General features: G+C 37.7%; 1 protein-coding gene across 1 annotated transcript in view; it reads right to left on the bottom strand.

Annotated features, from left to right (window-relative positions):
• Positions 1–25,417, bottom strand: part of CACNA2D3 (calcium voltage-gated channel auxiliary subunit alpha2delta 3) — a 457,522-nt gene extending 432,105 nt beyond the window's left edge. The window contains exons 1-2 of the mRNA XM_062585399.1: positions 25,299–25,417; positions 24,591–24,672 (exon numbers count right to left, since the gene is read on the bottom strand). Coding sequence (XP_062441383.1) covers positions 24,591–24,672; positions 25,299–25,417 — 201 coding nt within the window. The remainder of the gene's footprint in view (positions 1–24,590; positions 24,673–25,298) is intronic.
• Between the last annotated feature and the right edge of the window lie 329 nt (positions 25,418–25,746).

Below are 25,746 nucleotides of genomic sequence, written 5' to 3' on the forward strand. Positions count from 1 at the left end.
TCCATATTGGGGGGTATTCACATTGCCAGTGGTCACTTGCGTAGCAGGCAACCCAGAAGCCAACTGCTACAGCTCCTCTAAAAGCTGTACAACTATAATGGCAAATATTTGTTTTTTCAGGCGGAAATTGCTTCTCCTGCAGGCACAGATGTACCTCAGCTGCTCTTTCTGCCCATGCCAGGTCATGAACCTCTCTACGTGACACAGCTCTGGGCCATAAAGAAGCATCATAAGATCTTTGTATTGAATTTATCCACATAATGGAGAAAAGACTTCAGCCTGAAGTGCAGGCATTTTTCAGGAGAGAGGAAGAAAATATTTTTTTCACATGCCTCAATTTTGGAACAGAGTTAGAAGTTTGAATATGTAGTTAGGAATCTTATAACAGCTAAGCAGGATTCTAAACTGCAGAGAATATAATTCAGAAGAAATTGAGGCTGTTAAGCTTGGAGAGTTTAGATTTAAGTAATAAAAGTAAAAAATGAGGCGTGCTAGATCATGAACTGAAGAAGGCTTCCTTCAGTTCATACCTCACCTTTTTAATTTAACTGTTAAGTTAACTATTTCAAAGATTAAGGCAAAAAAGGTAAGAAAAAAAACAATCAGTGCATCATTTTGTACTAATCAGTACACATAAGTACAGCTGCAAGAATCACTTGATCTCAAAAGCAGATACCTTTTCAGCTAAGCAGTTTTAGGAAGTCCTGTATCTTTTTACAAGTGTGTACGTTTGAGATACAAACCACTGCACCCGACACGGACATGCTAGTAGCTATCCTACACAATCCCAAAGATTTGGGGAAAACTCTTCTCCAGGACCTGGCTAAGTCAATGATTAAATAATTCTCTTAAAAATGGATTTGGCCTGCAAAGGTCTATGAAGAGCTAAGCTTGCCCACTGCTTGGGGATCCAGGCTTTGGCTCAGATGCAGCTACATATTTCATGAAATAGGCAGACAAGCTGGAACTTTGGAACCTGGCAACAAACAAAAGTTTCCAAATCATGTACAAGCGTGCTCCATCGAGCCACGGGTTCCAATCCGGCACCGAAAAGGCTCATATATGAAAATCTGAGTTCATACTGTTTTAAAAGCCTGATCTGAATCACAAACTTTATCTTTCAAGGGAAAAGGTTTTCCATTTCTTCCCTTCATAATTTACTACTCAGATTACATACAAGCACTGGAAACTTAGATGCTCAGTCTGTAGGTTGCAAATTTGTATCTGACCCCTCGCCTTGAAGAGCAACAAGCCACCTCTGTACAAATCTTTAAAACATTTCAACACTCACAGCTATACCTTCTTAGGGTCTAACTCATGCTGCCATCCTGTGACAAAAATCAGTAAATGCAAGAACCAAATCCCACTGAAAAACACAGACCATTACTAACAAAATACTAGAGAAATTCCTTCTTCGAGCTTATAGGAAGGTCAGGTATTAAGCATAAAATTTCGAAATACAATGCCTTAAAGGGCCTTGTAATTACTTTATCATTTTCACAGTAATAAACGGGCACTTCTCCTAAACCCTGTTACAGCTATTGCTGCAAAATGGAGAAATAGTACTCATGGTCAAGCTAATAAAAGCCTGCTATGGATGCAGCATGATTTTTTTCTGCTATAACAATATAACACGTAACTTTTTTGATAGACCTCTCCTTCTAACAGAGTGTTAAAAGATTAAAGTGCTTGGTGAAACAGGGTATCCATTGCATGTGAAACAAGATAAGCAGGAACTTGCCTCGAAGGAAAATCTACACAGGAGCCGGAGGGTTCCTGAAAAAGAAGTGTTGCAAGTACTTAGTTTCAAGTCAAAACATTAACAGACTACTCCTAAACTTTTTTTTTTATTATTATTAATTGTCATAAATCCTAGAAAGATGAGTTTCATGGATTTTCCCCCGTGTTGAGTACCAGGTTTACTGCGTAAAACCTGAAGTGACAGTAGTGCAAGTTACCCTCAAGTATCAGCACATGAACAGCAAGAACAAGACAGCATGATGGGGACAAACGTATTATTGACTTAAACAGCATATCAGCATCTGTCCACATCCTCCTAAGTCAGAATAAGTACCTTCAAGGTTGAAATGGGATCAGGGCTTAGAAAAAGAATACAAGCAATAGTTTTGCAGGGAATCTGCATGACAAACTTAATGACTGGCATCCACCTCGCACCACCACGGTCACAATGCCAGAAACTTACTGAGCATCTTCTCCGAGAGGTGACAAGCTCTCGGACCACATCTGTGGACAGTAAACCTGAATATGCAGCTGGAGGGTGCCTTTGGGATGACGGCCGATGTCACCTGCCTGCACGTGCCTGGCAGCTTTGCATACAGCAGGGTTTGGTCCCTTAGCGCATTGCCTGGGACTTCCAGGCTGGCAGCTGCAGGCAGGCTGCTTTCCAGAGCAGTCGCATGAATGGCCAACGAACAGATAGCAGAGCATGCTGCTCTCACGGCTCCCTGGCATAAGGCTACATGGACACAGCCACTGAGTCTCTGAGACAAAAAATTGGCAGCTAGCATAGTGGAATCAAAGTGGCCTGAAAGCTAGATTCACCCTCAGAAACAGTCTATAGGTCTATAGAGCTCAGCTAAGAGCTCTGCTTAGACTGCAGAGAAAAACTATCAAACCCCAAGAGCCACTAACTTGGGCAGAGAAATGACAGAAGGCTCAGGCAACTGCAGAAATACTGAAGGGCTCATTTTTCAAAGTTGGAACAGGATGCATTAGCTAGAAATCTGGCCTGCATGTGGACAGATGGAAGTATTTCCTTGAAAATCTGCATCCACTTGATAGGAGGGGGAAAAATAAGCAGATCTCCTGAGTAATCAAAATAAATTAATCCAAAGTTAGAAAATGAATATTAGTTTATATAAAAACATCTTTTGCATGTTAGAAATTTATATTTTGCCAACTATTCCTGCTTACTACCCCCACCTGGGCAGGAGAGGCTCAGTCTAGAAAGAGATGCAAACAGCAAAATCTCAAAGGAGGAACTTTCAGAATAGCTAACCCAGGAGAGAAGCAAGGCTGACTGTGGTGCTTTTTTTTTTTTTTTTTTTTTTTTTTTTTTTTTTTTTTCTTTTTTCCCCCTTCTTTTTGGCCATCATTTTGATTCCAGGTCTGTAACCTTATGTATAATCATGTTGAGAATCTGCTCTTAGACCACGTGTGAGCTAGAGTAAGAGTCACACACTGATGAGCCACTGCTGAGGCCATTAGTCTTGCTGCAGTCGACAGCAAAGATTCCCAGTATGACTTAATCCCTCTAGCTCTTCTGTCTACCTTCTAGTATTAGCTGATTAACAAAAAGCCAACTGTTTACGAGAGAAAGATGGAGGAAAAAAGAGAAAGAGAAAAAGGAATAGACACGTCCTAAAATTAAAGCTTCAAATTCCTAACAAAAACGAAGCAATGAGAGAAAGTGACAAAAAGATGTAAAATGCAATATTTTTTTCGTTCATGTATCTATATATAGGTAGACTTTGACATATATTAGTGAGTAGACAGGATATTCACAGAAGTGTGTGAAAGCTCAGAACTTCCCCCCCCCCTTAAGCACAGAAGATCCCTAAAATCATGCCATATCTGAGCAAAGTATTTTACATTTAATTGACTTCTGAAATTTACACTTTCCTTTTTTTCCACCTATCCAAAAACCCATGAAGGCTAAAAATATTCTGAATATTTTTCCCATTCTTTTTATGGTCATTTTTCCTTATAATATTTTAGTACTGAAAACAACCTTAGGAGGCCTGTTGAGATAGTCACAAACAGTCCAGCTATTAATTGATGATTAATACATATAGCGTTCCTATTATGGAGATGCAAACTGATGTGCAGCTGAGGTTAAAAACAGACATGACTCTACACGGGCCGCAGGTTTTCAGAGTAGAAACAAGATGAACTGCATAAGTGTCACGGAATAACAGCAAGTGGCAGGTCAGCTTTAAGAGCAGAAGATCCCAAAAGGTTTTACCTTATCAGAAGTGAATCAACAACTTACTGCTTTACAGCTAGTCAGGCAATTCCATGAGACAGGCTTTTCCCACAAGGTTAGACTCCAAAACTTGAACGGAAATGTGAATAACAGCAGCCTAAGCCACAGCATGCCAGTCCTAGTCTCAGACCTGGCATGCAGGAACGTCGAGAGATTGAGAAATGAATACTCTAACAATATTCAGATTTTTAACACACGTTTGTCTAGATGTCTGACACGCAGTGGGGAGCATACATCAAAAAGTATGTGATAAGTCTATTAATAATCAGCCTTTGATTAAAATTTTAATCTTAATTTGATTAAATTTTTAATGAAAAAAAAAATCATTTCCCTTTGAGCACTTGCACACACTCTGACCCAATAGCATTTGGAGCAAAAAAGATCCTCAGAAGCAATCCAAGGATGCAAAGAGACCCTGCAGTCTGCAATACATCTATCTCTGTACCTGGCTACAATGTAGTCCCTACAACTGAAAACACTATTTTTACATTTCATGACTACTTGCTTTCCCCAAAGACGTCCAAGCTGACCTCCTTGAGGTCAGCTACACTCCAAGCCCTAGTAGGTAGAAAATTCCACAAGCCATGTTTCCTTTTCGTTTTCTATTGTAGTATGACTCTAAGACTTTGTATCAAGGAAGACGAGAACTTCACACAGACCGCACAGAAAAGAAATGGCAAGGGGTAGGACTCCAGAAGGGCTGTTCCCCCTCCCTTACATTACTATTTCTAGTCCTATTTACTTCTGAACATGTGATATAGTAGCAGCCCCAGGCTACACAGTTCCCTAGACAATAGCTAAGCACTACCAAAATACCACTTGATGTGCATGGTTTATGTTTTAAGTACCTAATTGCTACTATGTTCAATAGTTTAATAAACTTTAAAGCTAAAATCCTTTTCAGAGCATGCTCTGAGGAAATAATCCCCCTAGTGTTTTGTGTTTTTGGGGGGGAAAGGGGGCTGGTTTGTTTTAACTTTTATGGTTTAGTACGCTTCATTTAGACAAGCTGCAGCTGTACTGCATAAATGCTGTTTTATATACAAGCACCAGCAAGAGAGCAGAGAAGACAAGACCCAACAGATTGGAAGGGCTCTCTAGAGGTAACTGGAGCAATAGCAAGGCCTCCGTGAAGTTAAGCCATGCTCCAGGCTCATCTCCAAAGGGGTCAAGTCATCTTTCTGGCTAGCAAGGCAGTGGCAGCCAAAATGCTACCAGTCACACTGCTCCCGTTGTTAACTACATACATAACACTCGTATGATGAGTTATGTGGGCTTGAGACCTTCCATCTTCATCATTTCATAGAAAGTATGTAGATGGCGAAGCATAAACTTGCTTTAGTAAAGCAGATATAGTTAAGTTGTTCTAACATTCTTTTCTTATCAAAGAAAAAAAAAAATCAGAAGATCTAGTTGACCCTTACAATCCTATTGCTAAAACTACCTTGACATACTATTCAATAATATCAAATCTCAGAACACCTCTGCGCAAATTTGCTTAGAAAACTCAAACACTTCCTTGATTTCAACCTTCCATTCAGTTCCACAGATTAATTTCTATTTTGAAACCACATTAAATTAAGTAACCTGACAGACAAACTGAAGCCTGACTCAACATTTTTCATGGTAATACAGCCACTCAAGAAAATAATGCTAAATAGCAATTGTTATTAGCTTAAGTGAAGGGGGAAAAAAATCCCCAAAGGAGGACTAAGTTCTAAACAATGGATTCAGGATTTTTTTTTTTCCTGAGAGAAAGCCAAATACTTCTACAGTTCATTAAAAAAAACTACACTAACATTTTTTCAGTCTATTTCAGTATCCAGAATATTTCTTGGTTTATGACATTTTTGGATAATAGCTACTTTTGCCCCCAAACCTTACAAAATTTCAATGTGAAGAAACAGAAGTTTAAGATGCACAAAAACAACCACATCATTTTTCAAACAGTTTAACTCATGAATGGTCTAATTTCATCCTAAATTATTTTTCCTATCCATATAAATCCCTTTTTAGGGAGTTACAGAGTATTTTCATATGCAAAGGATTTTTCCTTTGAAAGATCAAGAAAGGACCCAGAAGCGATCACGTAAAAAAATAAAAATCAATCCTGCTCTCAGAAGGTCAGACTACAAGAGACTTGGCACATCTAGTACGGTGAACCGTGATATCCAATTTCACCTACTGCATTTCCTTTACTTATAGGTTTCGTAATGGACTGACATAAATACGCAGAGAGCACAACACAGCAGCTCTCACTTCTTCCACATTCTAGAAAGGTAGCAGTAAGGGACATTTTCATGCCTAAATGAAGAATACCTGCAATACAACATCTTGCTGCAGTACTTGGGTATTTTTATCTCTGCACAGGTAGAGCTCTCCTTGCATAGGAAATGGAAATAAGAAGGGCAAATAAATGAATAAATAAACGAGACATGTTGTACAGGGGCGGGGGGGGTTAGTTCTGTTTTTCTCAGGCAAGAAAAATTTAGTGTTTTGCAATCATTATCCAAAGCTGAAATTTCATCAGTTTTTTTTTTTTTTTTTTTTTTTTTTGGGGGGGGGGGGGGTTGTTTGTTTGTTTGTTTTTAAATAAAGGACTGTTCCAGTGGATGAAACACAGGATAGCCAACGCAATAGGCAACATTAGTGAGTGTCACAATCTTGGGCAGTAGAGTACATTAAAACAGTATTTTACCTCTTATAATTTCTTTTCTCTAATTATATAAGATTTTATAGAATTGCAACATAGACAAATATAAGATTTTCTGAGACTTTTGTTTAAGCACAGTATAAGGTTGCTATGTGACATACATTTAAAATTTTTCAGTCAAAGTGTCAGGAGCAATGAGAAAAAGATTTAAGATGCTCATGGGTCAGTTCAATAGCTTTAAAGAAATGCACTTTTAAACAGAGGCATGAAGCTATACAAAGGCTATTTTTACTGCTTTTGAGTACAGTAGTCGGTTCAAGGTCATATGATTTGCTACACTTACACAGAGAAATTAGGTATTTAAGGGCAACCCTGTCCATTTACAGATTTTTTTTTTTTTTTTTTTTTTTTTTTTTTTTTTTAAACAGTTCTCTGCCACTAGTGCAGGCTGTTTCACAGCTCCTCTACTCCTTTGCTGTGGACTTCAGTTGTCTCTCATTCTTCCTCAAACACATACATGCCATTTCACTGACATGAATTCAAAACTCAAAACTCTTCTGCCACCACAGCTTAAGTTCCTAATTGATCCTGAAAAAGCATATTGCATGCAGTGATCCTGTTTGTTGCGTAAGGGAATTTTAATTGCTTTTAATACTCACTCTGAATGAAGAGTGATGCTTATGCTTCCTGACTTCAGAGTTCTACCCACAGCTGAGGATAGTTATTTTAGACGAGATCCAGAAGGGCAGATTCTTGGGGGATTCTTGGGGCAGATTTTTTAAATAAGACTCCCAGCCTGTCTACATACAATCAATTGCCTCATTTAAATCTCACCTCAAAATTAATCTCACTACTATGAATTCAAATATTTCTATGCTTTAGCAAGTGGGTGTTCACACAACATGACCTATACGCACAGAGGGGTGTAAGAATAAGAAGCAACTTCCATGGAGAATCCTTGAGAAAAGCAAAGAGCAGAGATTTTGAACTGGTCCTGAACTACCTGGAAGACCCTGAAAGCAGCGCAGCGTGAGCGAGCGGCCGCAGGCGGCAAGCGCCGTGCGCGACGCGGCCGGGAGGAGGGGACTGCAAGCACCCCGGTGCCGGAGCAACACCGGCGAGTCGAGAGCCACCCCAGGTCGGGTGACACCTTTGCAGTGGTTCAGTAAATGCAAAGTATCAGATATTCGTACATAAAACAGAGCTAGGCCCCCGCAAAAAGGCATTATTACCACAGAAGATATATGGAGGACAAGGAAACCAACCAAGTTTCTGCTCAAGGTCACCTAGCGCTCCCGGTGACGCCTCTGCTACCCCAACGCAGGTGTCCTCGCTGCCACTTCCTTCTCATCAAACCAGCGAGGGCGCCGCGGACGAGGTCGTACTGAGAAAAGGATGGAGCTCAGCCCCACGGGCAGATTTGGAGCGGGTTTTCCCCACTTGGAGGCAACAGGTGAGCCTGTGTACATTTAGTACGGAGAGCTAGCACAGCACGGCTGATGACGGTGACAGAAGTAAGCATCAAAATGAGCACATGGTTGAAGAAAGGATTTAGAAGATGAAGGTCTGAAGCTTTATCTTTTTCAAATTGCATTAAAAGGAAAATAAAAAAGTTTACAGGATTTTACTTTTAATTGCTGTTTCTCTTTTTGTTTTGTTTTTCTTTCATATCCTAAACTTGCAAATCTTCCAGCTTTGGGAAGCTTATAGAATGGTAAATGAAAACTTTTGCTACTTTTTCCTTAATTCCTCTGTCTGGAAATCTCAGTAAGGGATTAGAGATTACAGAACGAAGTTAGAACAACACAGTAGGGGAAAAAAAAAAAAAAAAAAAAAAACAATCACTACAAGCAAATGGAGAATCATTTGCACATTCCTACACCTGAGAAAAATTACTAGAGTACATGCAAGAAAAACATTAGGCCCATGAGAAGTAGAATAATACTGCTAGAGATACAGTGATTCATCTACATCAAGGTTTGATATATCTCTAAAGAGGTAGGCATTGAGAGATTTTAAAACACTGAAAAGGTAGTATTAGAAGAGGACTTGAAAATATGGCTTGAATAAATAAGAGCAAGTGTGCAAGTGGTTAAAGATAACATATAGGAGTAAACCTGAAAATAAATAGCAATAAGGAAAACTGTATTCCAAAAGGGCCAATTATCACATATCAGAAGAGTCTGAAGTGAGAAAAGAAAATAGGGGAAAGGAAATGGAGGAGAAGGAAAAAAAATAAACGCTTAAGGCAGAGGGTATATTGTGTATCAAGGCACTCATTAAAAAAGCAAAAAAGCAATTCCTTACATATGAAAGAACAAGAGAAAAGAGCTAGCGCCTCAGAAGAATTGCCAGCTCCTTTGGAGGGGATCAACTAGAAGAATTAGGCAGCCCCTATGTTGCAATCACTAGGTAAGAGACACGAGAGAGTCTTGTCTTATTGTTCACCTATAAGGAACACGATTCTGTTCCAGTTACCTGGCTTTTGTTTCCTTCTTTAATTGCCTGAAAATAAATCTTTCAATTCTAACCTCCTACCCACCAGGAAGGGAAAGTCAGGGAAAGTACACACAGTTTTCCAGTTGAAATAAATTACAGTTTGAATTAACAGGTAGTCATCCAGGAGATTTATAATTACTCTTTTTATTTAAATTATAACTTTTCCAGTGCATCCTTAAATGTCCTACCCCCTTTCCCACCCCCAACAGAATAATGTCTCATTGCAGATAGGTCTCAGTACTGCATACAACTATTCTGAATTAAAAAAAAAAAAAAAAAAAAAAAAAAAAAAAAAAGCTTTTACACTGCAGATCTCATCTTTTTGTAATTTCTACAATAGTCAACACTCTAAATACTGGTTTAAGAACCTGCAAAAAGGTACATAATCACAATAAAGGCAGATCTAATCATACATCCTAGATATACATTGAAATATTACTTGAATGTACCATAAACAGCTGCCAGTGCCACTGCAACTCTTTTCCCCTGTTCTTCTCCTCACTTTGTTTCACATCAACAGTCATGATTTTTTTGGTAGAATTAGCTGTTCTTTTACAATATTTTAGCTACTCAACGTAAAACTTGCACACAACATGTTTCATTAGAAATATGCATACTGTTACCAAAAATGACCTTATTTTAGGTGCAACCTGGAGCTGCTCCTCACTTACAAAGTAACTCCCACCTGCATTTGTCTCAGTTGCTTCTGAACAGACACAACTTCAACTGTTGTGCTAATTAATTTATCCTTATCTAAGACTGAAGTAGTAATGCTAAGCTTGCATTGCCCTGCTTTCATCTTGCTTTCATCCAGGTTCCTACACCCTTTGGAAACTGCAGACGTACCATTCAGACTCCAGGCCCGTTCCACTTTCGCCAGGACCATCACCAAGTGGGAGGCGACCAATTCACAGTGTTCACCTGTTCGGTCACCCACACCAGGCAGTCTGACACTCATACTGGTATTTTACGCTCAATGTAAGCATACTCGTTTCATATTAAAAAAAAAAGCAAAAACACATCCAGGCAGAATTCACATTTTTAAGTATGTGGAACCAAATATGTATCAGAACCGATTTACACAGGGTCAATCAACAAGTCAGGGGCACAGGTAGCTTCTTTTCAGCCTTTTAATACTATACAGGGCATTACTTCATTCACAATCACAACACCACCTAGCCACCAAACACATTGACATTCACACACAAACATAACGCATGAAACCCAAACCAGTAACTAGAAGGTGAAAGTATCATCTCCACCCAAATTACAGAGCTGTCTTGCAGTATTGAAAACTTTGCTATTAAGTGAGACGTTCATGCAATGCAAATGTACAGTCTGCCTCAATTTGTTACCCATCTAGTCACACCAGAAAGCATTTTTTTAACTAGACTCTTGAGAGGAAAATATCCGATAGGCTCTGAATTTGTGTGAAGAATGGGAATTTTGTATTTCAAGACACTACCTTTTAGGTTGTGCATCTTACTGAAGATAAATTTCGAGAACAGCAGAGTTAGCAGCTAGTTTTATCTGAGAAAATATGTTCAGGATATTTAGAATTTCTAGTTACATGACTCTGGTACCTTTATAAACCAAGATAAAGAAATATGGTCCAATCAAATAAGTATAGCCATACATAAATAATTCTACATACCACCATTTGAATTATTCCAACACAAAAGTATCTGAAGAATTGGGACCTATAAAGCTATTATCTACTGTCCCTGCTCAAGTCGCATTCCCTAGACATCTTGTAACACTGAGGAAGTTCTCTTGAACAAACATATTTTTACTTTAATAACATGCTTAAAATGGACTGGATAGCATTAGTGTCCAAGTTATGAATGCAGATGAACTCAATTCCTGTTCCACCAGGGCTGCACAGAATAAAGGTCTTCAGCAGAGCAAAATTAGCATTCAGATTTAAGTATCTGAGGGGCTGAGAGTGAACATTACTAATAATAGTCAACTTAAAGGCTTCTGAAATTAAACTGAGATTTACGTTTCTTGACATATAATTTCTTTCCACTTCAGCTCTTGGCAGAAGTTCTGAAACTATGTGGCATTCATCCTTTTCAAAACAGCAAACCTGACTTTGAGTTTGGCTTGTAAGTTTTTAAATTTGAAAAAATATATATATGTATGTATATATAAATATATATACATATATATACATATATATGCATGTAACAATTTTTTGTGTGCATGTATACATACACACACACACACTTATATAAAATTTGCCCAAAGTAATCACCAGAAGTGGAGCCTGATTGACTTTCAAAGATGTATACACCAATTGTATTAAAGCAAAATGTTCTGCCACTGCTTGCTTCCTCGACGCGCCCTATTCCCGTTCATCTTACCACCTGTCCGTGTCCCGGTCTCTCCTTTGTTTGAGCCCATTTAAACGGGCTGCATTTGCTTCTTGATACCGGCTCCCTGCAATTTGTCTTGTTCTGTCAAGACGACACAGAGAATCCATCTCCCCAGCCACGACAGAAGAGTTTCATTTAATTTTAGAGAGAATCATGATATGGCTTTGGAACACGCCAACCAAGGTACAGCTGAGGCCTTGGACTACGAACAGGGGCTGTCACTTCGGAAACAATAATCCCTTTCCAGTAACGTCCACAGTGTGTAGCATGTACTCACAGATCCTATATTCATTCTTCCTTTAAAGCTCACACATTATAATTTAATGAAATTTTATTTTAAAGGCAACACTTGTATTTGCATAACTTTTGCCTGCCCTTATGTATTAAAATCTTAAGCCATTATTCATTCTATTTCTGCATAACTTCTGCATTTTTTTTCAGTTGGTCAGCTCCTTATGGTAATGTGCATGGTGCATCTGACTGTTTAACTGAAAACAGCACTACTGATGAAAACTTCCAGACAAAATAGTCAGCTACCTCTAACTGGATAAGGCACATTGCCTTGTTCTCAATTTAGCCAAAATTTGATGCTTCTGAAATTGACTCAGCAACAAGTAGGATCAGTTGGAGTCTTGGAGGAAAATTGGTAAAGGGCAACCAGAAAAATAGAGCGAAAAAAATAGTGCAGAACTGTACTTACACAGGAAAGGTAATTCTAGTTGGGTAAACAAGCGCAAGGCAAGCGAACAATACCACAGGGAAGAAAAAGTACAAGGGAAAGGAGATAATACATTTGCAAATTTGAAAAGCAGTTTCTAACACTTGTACAGCACATCAATTTGTACTCAAAGCATAGGAAGAGTGAATTCTGTCAAGGAAGGGTTCGATTTCACTTGCAGGAACAATATGCTCTAAACAACAACAGAAGAAATACAGAAACTTGTGTTCATTTTGTAGCTATTCATGGCTATTTGTTACTAAAAAAAAAAAAAACTTGTTTTAGTAGTAGAAAGTGTTTTCTTTAATGCGTTTTAAATGAACGTTTTTTAGTTCTTAGAACTGATTCATTCCACGTACTTTGCTTTACACTCATATCCATGCTGGTGCTATTCTTTACAACCTGATTCTTCCCATAGATTATTTTTTAAAAAAATTATCATATTATTCCTGATCTAGAATATTTTAAAGTTTTAGAAAGTCAGAAACAAATACTGGGCAAAAAATAGGCAGCATTTCTAGGCCCATTTTACAGATGTTAGGCAAAGATACCTCCATATGGGAAAAATCCTGCTTGTGCCTAACTTTCAGTTGCAGGATTTCATCCAGAATGCCCAAAGCCTCAAACTACCACCGACTTATTCTCTGCAAAATTCTGAAATTGAAATGCATGACATGAGCATATTATTAACTTAGACCCGTTTAAGAGCTTTGCTAAAACTCAATCCACTCCCTTGATTTCAACAGGAAATTTTTTTTTTTTTTTTTTTTAATTTTTTTAATTGAGCTGGCCAACAGAAATACTCCAGTCTTGTCTTTTTCCACTCAGTATTTTTCACAGAGAATTCCACAGGACGTCAGAACTCATCTCTATTTTTACTGTGAAATTGTGTTGTAGTTTGTACTGATAGGTGAAAGACCAAAACATGAAGTGACTACTCAGACTTTTTGTTAAAATGCCATCTATAACATACCATCTTTTATATTGCACTTTGTTGAAGTAATAGCAGAAAAATATTGTAAGAGGCACAATGTGTGTAGAGGGGGAATAAATCTGCTGGATGCAGATAGTCAGTGGCTGCAAGTCATAACATAAAGCTTTACTCTTAGCCTCCTACCCGTTTTCATTATCAGTGAAAATTTCTATTAATGTAGTATGATAGCATCATGTACAAACAGCTCAGCAGTCAGATTTTGCACAGCTGACATAAAATGATAGTCATTTAGCTTCAAGGTAAAGTTGAAGTTAGAATATTCCTGCTTTTCATCTTTGCAGCTTAGTCACTTTAGAAGATGTTATCTAATTTTGTGACCAATGAAGTGTTCCCAATAGATCAATTTTTAATACCCATACTATGTAGATCTTTTCCTTGTGTCTTGAAAATTAGTGACTTAAATAGCTTGACGCAAAATCTCACAAGTATATTGGATAGCCAAACATTAAAATATGACCTAGAGGAATACTAGGAATGCTGAGGTCTTGGCCAAAGTTTTCACAATGCCTTCCAAATAGCATTTTCAAAGGGCTTTTATTTAATACACAAGAGAAAAATTTACTGGAGAATTAGATTCTTGCTTTTTAAGGAAGCAAGTCAAATCCTTGTTTATGTGTAAATCCAGAAAGATGCTCATTGTCAGCTACTGTAGAATAATTTAAAGTGAAAAGAGACAAGGAGACAGAAAACCTACCAGCTGACAAATCATTTCTCTACAATACTGAATTCACTTAAGATACTGTGGTTGATAAAGATGGAGTGAAGCAACTAAGAGATCAAAAAAGTTTGGTTTATCCCTAAATTATAAGAGGAATTCTTATGTTACCATGGAAAATTGAAAAAAGTTTTGCAATTCATGCAATTAACTTAGTGTAAATTACTCTTGAGAATTCATAATTATGAGAACAGTTACATTCTCCTTTTGAGAGAACCATATCTGTGAAAGAAAGTCCACCTCAATGCCAAACAAAAGAGTTCAGCTTAGATTAAGACCTTGTAATGTTAATAGGTAGGATCTGATGTAACAACTAAAAGATGGCAGAATACAGTCTGTAACTGACACCTAAGAGAGGCCTAGAAGATGACAAACGAGTATAAAATGAGAGATAACCAACCTGATTGCCTTCTACAATGAAATGACTAAACCTGTGAAAGAGTGGAGAGCTATGAGCATCATTTATGTTTTGACACTGTCTCCCACACCATCCTTATAACAAAGTTGGGACAATTATGGTCTGGCCAAGCAAGCTACTAGATGAGTGAAAAATTAGCAAGACAGCCAGGCTCACAGGGTAATGGTTAATCATTCATGCTGGACCTGGAGCCTGATTGCAAGCAGAGTTCCTCAGGTGCACATACTGCAGCCTACTGCTTTCAGCATCTTAATGTGAAGGAGAAGACAGAAGACCCTCATCAAGGTGGTTGACGACACCAGATTAGGTGAAGAGGTGGAACAGAAGTGGTTGTGGAACCTCCATCCTTGGAGGTTCTCAAGACCCAAGAGGACAAAACTATGATCAGATCGCTCAGGGCTATGTGTTGGCACCACTTTAAGAAAGAAGCTGAATTAAATGACTTTCTAAAGTTCTTCCCAATCTGAATTATTCTGTGATTCTAGAAATTTTCAAAGATGCTCAGAGTTCCATAGAAGAGATTAAGATAGTAGCACAAAGGAGGAAAGTGGATTTTTTTTTCCAGAATCAGTTTGAGTCTTCAGTGGCAAATGCTGACAGAAGTCAGCTTTAAGTTAGAGTCTAATAAGAGTTTTCAAAAATCAGTATCAGTGTATTCTGAAGAGCATTAATGAGACGAGAATCTACTCAACTCATATTATAGAACAGTTAATATAATGTTATCTCCCACTTACACAAACTTCAGGAATGTCTGTTAACTGCACCTTTAGAGTACTCTAAAGAAAAATATTTTATGGGGTTAATAGAAGCCCAAAAGTCTTTTTCATCCTTTTCTATTAGAAAAAGCACAACAACATTGCTATGAGGAAACCACCATGAATTTGTTCAAAGACGCTTACAATCATTCACATAAGCAAGCTAAGAGAAGTAAAATTAAGAAACAAGCAGAGCCTGCATATATCAATGTGATATTAACCCATATGTTGAATAAATTATACATACATACTTCTCATACGATACGCCCAGAGAACTAGATTAAGTCATTGTTCGATGTGTTTTGTTAATGAACACAAGAACAGTCTGTTCTTGCATCTTTTACTTTCTTAACTCAGGTAATCTAAGATCTTAAAGTCTACTTTGAAGGAGAAATGGTAAAAACTATCTTTTAAAATGCCTCCTACACGGCAAATGGATTTATGCAAAACATTTGGCATCAGTCCCAGAAGAAAACATCTCTCTCCAGAGCATCTGCCCATTTTAAAACGGATTCAAATACAAGAGATAAGGTGGTAAGGTGGTTCAGAAAGAGGACAGGGAGAGAGCAGGAAAAATCAGCATTTCAAATTAAGGAGGGTAAGAGTACAACACAGGAGTAGGAGCAAGTACTCTGACAAAGAAAGGTCTAGTGCTTTAGAAATGCTGTTTTTGTCATCTTAATGAAATATAAGAGTTTAACTCTTTACGGGTCTCAGGAATATGGCAACAGAACAAGTAGCTCAGAACAACCACTGTCAAACACTTTGCTCGTTGAGAGATATGGTCAGAACTGTACGCTTTAGGCTCTACCTAAAAAAGCAAAAACTAGCAGAGAGTGAGTTTAGGAAAAGCTCTTCAGAAGAGTAAGAGGGCTGAGAAAGTATGAAAAAGCACTAAACTAAATACAGACCATCACCCACAACAAAACACTAGAACATGCAGTAGCTGCACAAGGAACAAACCAGGAGTTTATATCTAATCAGCTATTAGTGCTTACACTGCCTTTTCTCTCATTGCACGGTGGCCCTATATTACTGTCTTACAGCTCCACTTGGGCTTGTATTCGCTGCATATTGGTAGCTGCACTTAAACACAAACATGTTGAGACACCTGGAAAAGCTAGCCCTTTGAAATTTCACCATGTAGTGGTTAGACTTCAAGTCAAATAGATGAAGGCTGCTTTCAGTCTTTATTTCTTCTTTTTATCTATTTATCCTGCTGTAATAATCTATGTATGCATTTTAACAAGGCCACTTGAATATATGCTTGTTAAAAAAAACGCTGTAAGCATCCAGTCAACTTGTGAAGTAATGACGACAGTGTTTTATAACCAGATTCTGCTTTAAAGGACTCCCTGACTGTATCCCAAGGAGATAAAGACAGTGCATAGCCTAACAGTGCATAGATATAGAGATCAATAATAATAATAATAATTACTTTCATCATTTATAGTCCAAAAGAAAAGCACGTCATAAAAAGAACAGATTGCCTAGCTCACCTTCTTACTACAAGGCAATTCAACTAGATCTGTGCTATTAGTCTGTTACCTGTTCTGCAAAGCCTCCATGAAGTTTTCCACACTAGTCCACTGTTTCCTCTCAGTGAGGAGAATTAAGTTTTTGACATAAAAAAAACACTATTTCACTTCTTGTGATTTAAGACTTTCTTGTGTTTCATCCACTGTGGCTATAGAAAACAAATCTATTCTTCCTCTATTTTTCTATATTAGAGGACTATTGTCGTATTTCAAGTTTTCACTAGTTTTGTTGAAGTACAGCTTGACCCAAGACACTAAATCACTTTCTAGGAAATACGTCTAGTCCTTCTTTCTTCTCCCCTTCCCCATATACATTTCTCCACACTTCCTTCCTCAGTGAAAAAGAAAAACATTTTCCTTTTTCCTTATTTTTAAGGTTTTCTAGCTTATTTTAAAGGTTGTGTCTGCCACTCAGCGTACCCGTCTTCATTATGCACTAGAAGTTTCTGAAATGCAGATCAGCTGCCCCTCTCTATCCGTATGACACAAGAATCATACCTTTATGGCTTCTAAGACCGAGTATGTTTCTTATCTCAAACAACGTGCATTCATTTGACATGTGCTGGAACATGCAGTTCCCAGTCAGTTCCCAGCTCTCTACAGAAATTACACATAGCAACCTCAGCCACTTTCCCATAAAACATGGCAGAAATGGAGGCTAGGTAGGATGCGTCAAATCAGATGCATCTTCGAGGACAAAGCATTCCTCATCCACTCAGTATATTCATAACAGGCAGAGGTACTAGAAGCAGCAACACCTGGAGCCAGTGACAACCTCCATAGACCCTTCTGTAACTCCATGTCTTGACACATCTGTGACAGGTTATGATGGGTGGAGCTGCCAGTAAGGGATGGGGGAAATGAACCACCACCAATGACAAGAACAACCAGGAAATATTCAAAAATTGGTCTTTTCCTACAGAGGTCAGCCATCTTTGACTTCTCAAGCACCGTCTTCTTCCTGAAAACTCCCTGGCACTAGGGATTTCTCAGGTGTTCTGGTTTTGCAATGTTATTTTGTAGAAAGAAGAAAAAAACGGAAAACAAATATACACACACAAATAGTTACCATCAAGAAGCATATGCACAATTTGAACACAGACCACTTTATACATACAGGTATGCACGTAACATCAACTTCACTATAAAGTTACACCCATTTCTCCTTCCATTTTTGAAGAGCACCACTACTAAAATGGGGGGGGGGGTATTAAACCTTTGTCTAAGCAATTGATCTTGTCTTAAACATGGTCTCCAATAATTCTCCTGTCAAGTCAAGTCTAGCCTGTTACAGCAATCTGAGGTACTATGCACAGCAATCACTAAGATCCCAGCAAAAGTGTGCATGCAAACAACTCTCTCCTGCAGAAGGCAATTAGGACATAACACCTGTGCTCAGTACTCTATTCTATCTGCTATTTTACTCCCAGATTGACATACTGGTTGTAACCTCCGTGCACCCATACACAGGCAAGTCTTTGTCTCTCCTGACCAAGCACATCTTTCTCATACTCATTTCAATACCATACAATACTACCACTCAGAAATGATGTACTAGTTATGAACCGCAACATTGATAACCATCTGTGAAGTCATATAAGATCTAAAGACATGACATTTTCAGCAGGCACCTTCACTGAAATTCCTCACCTCTAGAAAGGTGTCCAAGACCCTTCCCAACTTCTCTCAAAGTGTGATACCAAATATATTTTTTCCACAGACTTTCTTATTAGTTGTAAATCTTATTATAACTTGGACAGTCTGACTTGGAGAGTATTTAACCTTTACAAATTAACTGGACAGATACTAAATGGGGTGATAAGAACATCCATGCAATTTTGCAAAAGTATTATACATGAGAACAACAGGGACTTCAAAAAAGCAGTATATTAAAGCATTTCATGAGTACTTTTTGGTGAAACTGCTACTGCAACCTAAAACACAGTCTATCCTATCAACACATAATTTGTGGTATACAATATGAATCAATTTATTACTAGCATCAAAAAATTGTACCCTACAAAACAGTAATGACAACTGTAGAGTATTGATTAGCAGTTGCTTAAAAGCAAATCACCACTACAATGAGGCATCTATTCATGGCTCTATGTACCTTCACCGTCAAGATAATTTGCATGGAGACTGGCTCTTTTAACCTTGAAACGTTAGCATTTTCCAATACAGGATATGAAAACAAACAGCCATAAATGCATTCAGCAAGGGAATTAGCATGCATTTCCTTTCAAGATCTAATGTTTTCCAGTTGGATTGCCCACTCAATTTCCAAATTAAAAGACATAATTGAAAGAATAATGCACATATCAAGCTCAGTGAGTTGAAAACATCAAACATGACAACTGATACTCAGGCAAATTTTGACTACATTTTGAAACACTACAAACACCAAGAAACTATTACTCCTGCCATAAAACTGGAACAGGAGATGAGAGCACAGATCATTCAGGATGCAGTTCTGACTTCAGCAAAGGTAAAGAAAATTTTTACCAATTCCTCCAAAGACAACAGGAGTTCTTCAAAAGAAAGAAAAAAAAATCTGTTATTGAAAAAAGGAGACCTCACCACTGAAAGCTGGATAGCTCTGTGATATTTTCCCATACAGATCAAATACACTACCTGAAAAATCAGTATTGCACCTAACAGCTTTCTCTACCTTGCACATTAGTGGCATATGAATGATTTATTTCTTTCTTTCAAGCAAAGAATTTAAATGCTCATCTGAAATAATTTACCTTTATGACTCCACATAACATTAAATGCCTAGCAAAACACCCTGTAACACCCAGTAACTCAACTGGCATGAAAAATAACTTTGAGATACATAGCCCAAATCTTGTAGACATTAAATGGAACGAGGGTTGAAACTTCGAGTTTCAAAGCATCATTTATGTGAACCACCAGAATGATAATGTTTTAAGATTCTCTGATACATATTTCTGGTATTGTCTAGTGCTTGATCTTAATAGAGTGAAGAGATGCATATTTACAGAACCCAAACTTCAGGGGTTTGAATGAGTCAACACTGAATAAAGCTTTTGATAAACTTAGTGTCATTTACCTGGCTAGCATATTTTTTAAATCATAGTCATACTTCTAGTGGTATTTTAATGCTATTTCTTTTTTCTTTTGATGGAAAAAAATCATTATTGCAGGATTAGGATTATTAGCTGCAGCTGGTAAAAGTTTAAACTGATATCTGATAACACAATCCTGTCTGTACTTTAAATTGTACAATGCTACTGACTCTTCCTCTGCAAAGCAGATAGCAGTATTTGCAGTATCTTGAGCAAAGAGGAAAAAAAGACTAAAAAAACCCAGAACATAAAAAAAGAAAAAAAACAGCATAAGGCTAAATAAAAGAAAAGCAATTAATGTCAAAATGATTGGACTAAATTTCTCTAAGAATTTAAGTCACTATTATATATTTTAAAACTAAAGATAGATGTACTGCATGATTCAGATACACCAGCTGAATGCTAATTGATCTAAATCACCCTCTTATATTAATTTTGCACTGACATTTCCAAATTGTACAAAACTGAGAAGATAGAGTACCAAGTCTAGCTGATAAGACAAAATGCAATTCTTTAAAGATAGGGCCGTTATACTGATTGAAAGAGCCGCTTTGAGAACACACAATGATTTGAGAAGTTCTAATACAAAGAAGCATTTGCTGGAAGGAGTAGGCATGTGCATACCATAGACTGCTTGAAATTAAGGCAGTAGGTGCTTACATAACAGTGAAGACTCAGTTAAATGTCTTACATAAGAAAAATCTGTGATAGCTTTCAACAAGCTTGTTTTCAGCAAGAAACCTTAAGAGGCTGAACTGAGAGATAAATGCTCGTTTTCCAATTCAAAACTGCTCCTATATTATTAATAAAATAACATTGACTATTCTGGACCAAATCAGAGCTCAGTGTGAAGAAAAGGTCTCTCCCAAAGAAATCCGAGACCACATAAGCCACCCTGCGTATTCAGAGAATCAGGAACTCTGTTGAGGTTGGAGAGGCTTTACTGCATAAACACTAGTTATATTTAACATTAACAGAAGGTGCATTACCTGCATCTTCTTGCATGTATTTTATTACTACCATTGTTTTGGTACAGGGTAGAACTGAACACACACACACACACAGAATTGTTATTGCAAATGCTGCAAGTGAAAAACAGCATTCCCCAAAGTCAGTCCCTCCAAATTTCTACCCACGGCAGCTGAAGTGAACACCTTCCTGGCACCTAACCCTTACTTTTCATCCGATGCATAAAAAGCCTGGCTTGGCCAGCAGGTTATGCTCTTGCATTTACCACAGTTCTAACTAAACATAATCACACTGAAAAAAAAAAAAAAGAAAGAAAAGGTTTAAAGAAATATCAAGATTCAAATACAGCAAGTGTCGTTTGAAAGCATAGGGGGAAATAATACTTTTTCAGTTACGTTGTAGTATATGTCACATAAGAGATTATTAAAATTTCAGCTGATTCACAGGCCCCAGCAGTATTTGCTAACCAGCTGAACAGTATGCGTATCTCTACAGCACCAAGCAGCTTCTTGAGTGCTGTCAAATCCACATAACAACTGTAAAACCTTCCTAAATCAGGTGACTTTCAGACAATATTGTCCATTTTCTTCTGCTTTTGTGTTTTGAATATAGAATAGCCTTCCTTCTCTTTGGACATAATAGCGTACTGAAAAAATCTGCATTGTTAAGTGCTGATTTTGCTTAAAGCAGATCATCTTCATTTCTCAAAGTCAGAAATTCGTACAGCATCTGTGCTTCATCTAAAGCCAGGTCTATGCAGGGTGAGGGGAATCATATACCCCTTATGTTGTTAAGCATCCTAACAATATATTTAGTTAAGATGATCATAACAGAATAAGATAAAACATTGAGACAAGGTAAACATAGTTGGGGGGGGATTAATATATAGCTTCAAGCAGCAATAAAAATATTCCTAACCATCTTCTCAAAACTCAAGAGGACAGCAATGCTGTTGACTCATTTTGATGTTCACAGTACAGGGATATTTAAGAATAATGGTAATAACTAAAATCAATATACACATCAATAACCTGGCAAAGTTCGGCTTTGCTGAGTATCTCACGTAATTTCATTTGCTCAATTAAATTTTAGTATGGGCCAAATGACCTTTAATGTGCAAAAAGGGTGGGTAGCAGAGCGTGGCAATAACGCGTTCATTTTAAATGCATTGCTTTCAAAATAGTACACTTACCACACGTGCTGACAAAACAAGTAACCTTTACATTAGTTTTTCATTTAGCAAGTCCTTATTAAACTAAATGGTGCTTCAAAGCAGTCTGTAATTGAGAAATCTATATTGCCCAGGTACATCATTATATGTATGTTTTAAAACTCCATCTGTTAATGATACTTAATTCATGATTAGAGAGTATGAATTCAGCCAATAATTTTAAAAGTAGCGCTGCTTCTAAAATAAGAATCTGGACTTTAAAAAGATGTGTTGACTCTGATCACTCAGAGGCTCATAATAAATATCAAACAGATATTATCAAACAGACTCTTGATATTAGGCTAGCAGGGGATGGGAGGAGATCACATTTAGAGCACTATTGCACTATCACTGTCAAGTGTTATGACGTTTTATGACACCGACTGTGTGTGTTAGAAATACTTGCAAATCTTGAAGCTTAGTATGTGTTTATTCATGCAAGCTTCAAAAAAAAAAAAAATAAATAAATACTTAAACCATACAAAAAGATATATGTTAAAATCAGCTATCATCCAGGCTCATTTGCCGCAGTCAACGGGAGGAAATGCCAAACTTGAAAGAACAGATACACTTGGAACTTTAAATATAACTAAAAAGCACTAAAGGTTTCTCCAAACCACTAGCCAGACAAAAACAAAAAGCTAGGGGATGTGAAGAATGAATAAGGTTGCTCTAAGTACCTGTCATACTTGCATTTTTTCTTTCTCCTTTCACTCTTCAATGAAATATCACAACAAAAGCATGAAACAAAACTGAAATACCTTGGAATGAACATATACTATCCACCTTCACAAACAGGAGTACAGATTTGTCAGCAAAGCAGAAAGGATGCTGATGAAGAGGTAAAATGAATAGCTTCCAATTACCCACAATAAAAACCACCAACAGGAAGAAATCTTACTACTTCAGAGGGAAAACGTATTGAAGGGACAAGAGCAGTATCTACGGTGAGGCAGTATATACTACGGAGAAAAGAAGAATGATTAAAGATTTTATACAGATTCTTTGTGTATTTTAGCACCACTACAAAACACAGCATGTTCCATATTTTTCTAGTAAGTGTTGGACTATTATGTTTGGTAGACACAACTTCCAAAAATTTTTAGTACAAAAATTGTGTGTGGAATTGTTCCAAAGTTAGATTAAGCAACATGTTTGTTAGGGTCCAATTAAAAACCAAAACATTTTTAACAATATTTGACTAGATACTAATCAAAGCCATGCAGAACTGAAAGGTTCTTTTGCTTTACAAATAAAGAGCTCACAAAAGAAATGTGATGATATGCGGCTACAGAGAATATACACATGGGTATACGAACTAGAACACACACTGAGAGTCCACAGTTTCAGATTAAAATAAAAATCTTTCAAATATATTCACAGTCAGATAGCGGCCTTGAAAGGCAGTAAAAGATCTCAAATGCTTTTTGTCTTAATTGGTCTGTACTTCAATTTAGCGAAGTTCATATTTTTCAATCCTGAACATACAACATTGAAAAGATGGATACTGCTAAACTAATAATTGCACATGAATTTCTTATTTACTTCATTTTAAATAGTTGCTTCATCTTTTTGTTTGAACTGTTATACATGCTGTCCATTACATAATTTTAAAATGGAATGAGCCTTTCAAAATAAGTGCTACAATCTGAAGGAATAGTTTCTTTCATAAATTGACCAAATATAAAATGTTACTCTGGATTAAAATCCCATTTTAACAGCTGCAGAAAGTTAACCTGTGGGTTAAATAAGTGGTCTTTGTAGTCTGGAAATCTCAGTGCTTTTGCCATTTCCATATCGCCTTTTGAGGATCATATATTAAGTGTAGCAAAACTGTAATCTTAGAATCTTTTTAACATCATTCCTCATTATATTTTTTTTCATTTACTGCTACAAAATTAATATGTCTAGAACATGGAACTTTAATATAGGTTGCTTATTTAAATTAGAATAGATGCAGTCCCTGATACGTGTCTAATACTCAAGTCTGCTTTCTTATTACCCACATCCCAATTATGTAGACTTAGACCAATTTCTCAAGTTTTTGCAGTACTTCACTAGCTTATTACCCAGCTGTGCAGCTGAGCAGGAAGATAACCACATTCATTCCTCTTATCTGTAATGATGTAATACATCCCAGCACTGGGTCGAGATGATTGGGGAATAATGGGATTGTAAAAACAGCAGAGATGACAAACAACAGTGCTGCCTTCTTCTCCTGATACAGTGAATTGCATGCGCACAGCACAGGGTAAAAAGAATAACAGAATACTCACTAAAATTCCACTCCTTAAATGAAGTTAACATTTTTCATAAGCAGCAGCTGTTTCACACAAACATCACTATCACAATGCAGCAACCAGACAAAATAGCCGCAGTCCTCAGTTCTACAACCTCGACTTCAAGAAATAGATGTTGGAGTTTACTTTCTATTGATAATAAACATCAGCCAAAAAATAAACCAGTTTAATCACGAGTCTCCAGATAGTGCAGAGCAATGCGAAGAGTCATCAGGGACTAGTATGCAAAACAGAAATAGACCTTGGACCAAAGGATGCACTGCTCTGCTTTCCTATTTAAAAAATTAAATCTGCCTCCATTTTCTCTGCTAAAAGCTTGCTTATTGCAACTGAAGAGATCCTTACCTTCTGCAGAAGCTGTGAACCTGAGTACTTGGCTGCAATAGATTTGATCTCCCCACCAAACGCTGAGGCCCAGAGCTTCACGCTGTAAAGAGGAGGGAGGAAAAAAAAAAAAAAGAGAGAGAGAGAGAGGAAGAAATGTAATACACATGTCGTCGCAAGCAACACAACACAGACTGTAACAGCTTCAGTGGCACTCAGAAGGATCCAAGCAATTCTGCTTTAAAGAGCTCACTAAGGAACCTAAGCAGAGCAAAAAGTCCGTGTAGCTATTCCAGTACAAGCACAAGCTACCTGCTACCCCAATGGAAAGGCCTCTGATGAAACTACTCAACCTGCACTTTTTTAATTTAGAGTCAACTTGTAAAGAAATATGCTTTGGTAGAACATAAACATGTATTCACTGAGAGGAAAGTAGCAAAAAAATGACAGAAGAGTTCTGGATAATAAATTCTCGTATGAGAATGAGTTAAGGTAACAGCACCAACTTCAGTAAATATAAGCATCTACAGCCAGACACTCCACCAACACATGCTCTTACAATAAAACCAACGTAGCACCGAGTGCATTAGAGAATACCACTTTAGACACAGCTGACAGAGAAGCAAAGGTGCCTTGAATAGTCAAATATCTGCAATAAAACATAACTTTAGCAGTCAAGTTCTAACCCTTTCAGCATGATCCTGAGAGCAAAAACATGAAAACACTTACACAGACAAGGGAATCTGCTGCTCCGATCCAACCACATCCACTAAGGCTGTGTTAAAGGCTGTCCAGAAGATAAAGAAGACCCCCCAAAAAGCCCGAAGAAGATTCAAAGTCTCTGGCATGGTGCCTCTCTGTGCCTGAAAAGACTTGGGGAAATTCAGGTAAAGCTGATTTCAGCAGCAGCAGTGGGGTTTTGCTTGCTAAAGCCTCTTCTCCCCCCTTACCCCCCTCCCCCCCACCAAAGCGTCGCTGGAAGAAATCACAGCTCCATCCTCGTCCCTCCCAAGACTGACCCTCTCTGGGTAATGGAAGGAGAGGACCAGAAGAGAAGCTCTAATGACTTGAAAACTATTGTGTCCTTGGTAACAGCAAAGCGTTTTCCAGCACTACTGCAGCCACTTGCATGTAGTTCTTTACAACTCCGCAGTCAGCAGCGTGCGGGAGTTACTTC

Source organism: Rhea pennata, chromosome 12, assembly GCF_028389875.1.
Source record: "Rhea pennata isolate bPtePen1 chromosome 12, bPtePen1.pri, whole genome shotgun sequence".
Classification (NCBI taxonomy): Eukaryota; Metazoa; Chordata; class Aves; order Rheiformes; family Rheidae; genus Rhea; species Rhea pennata.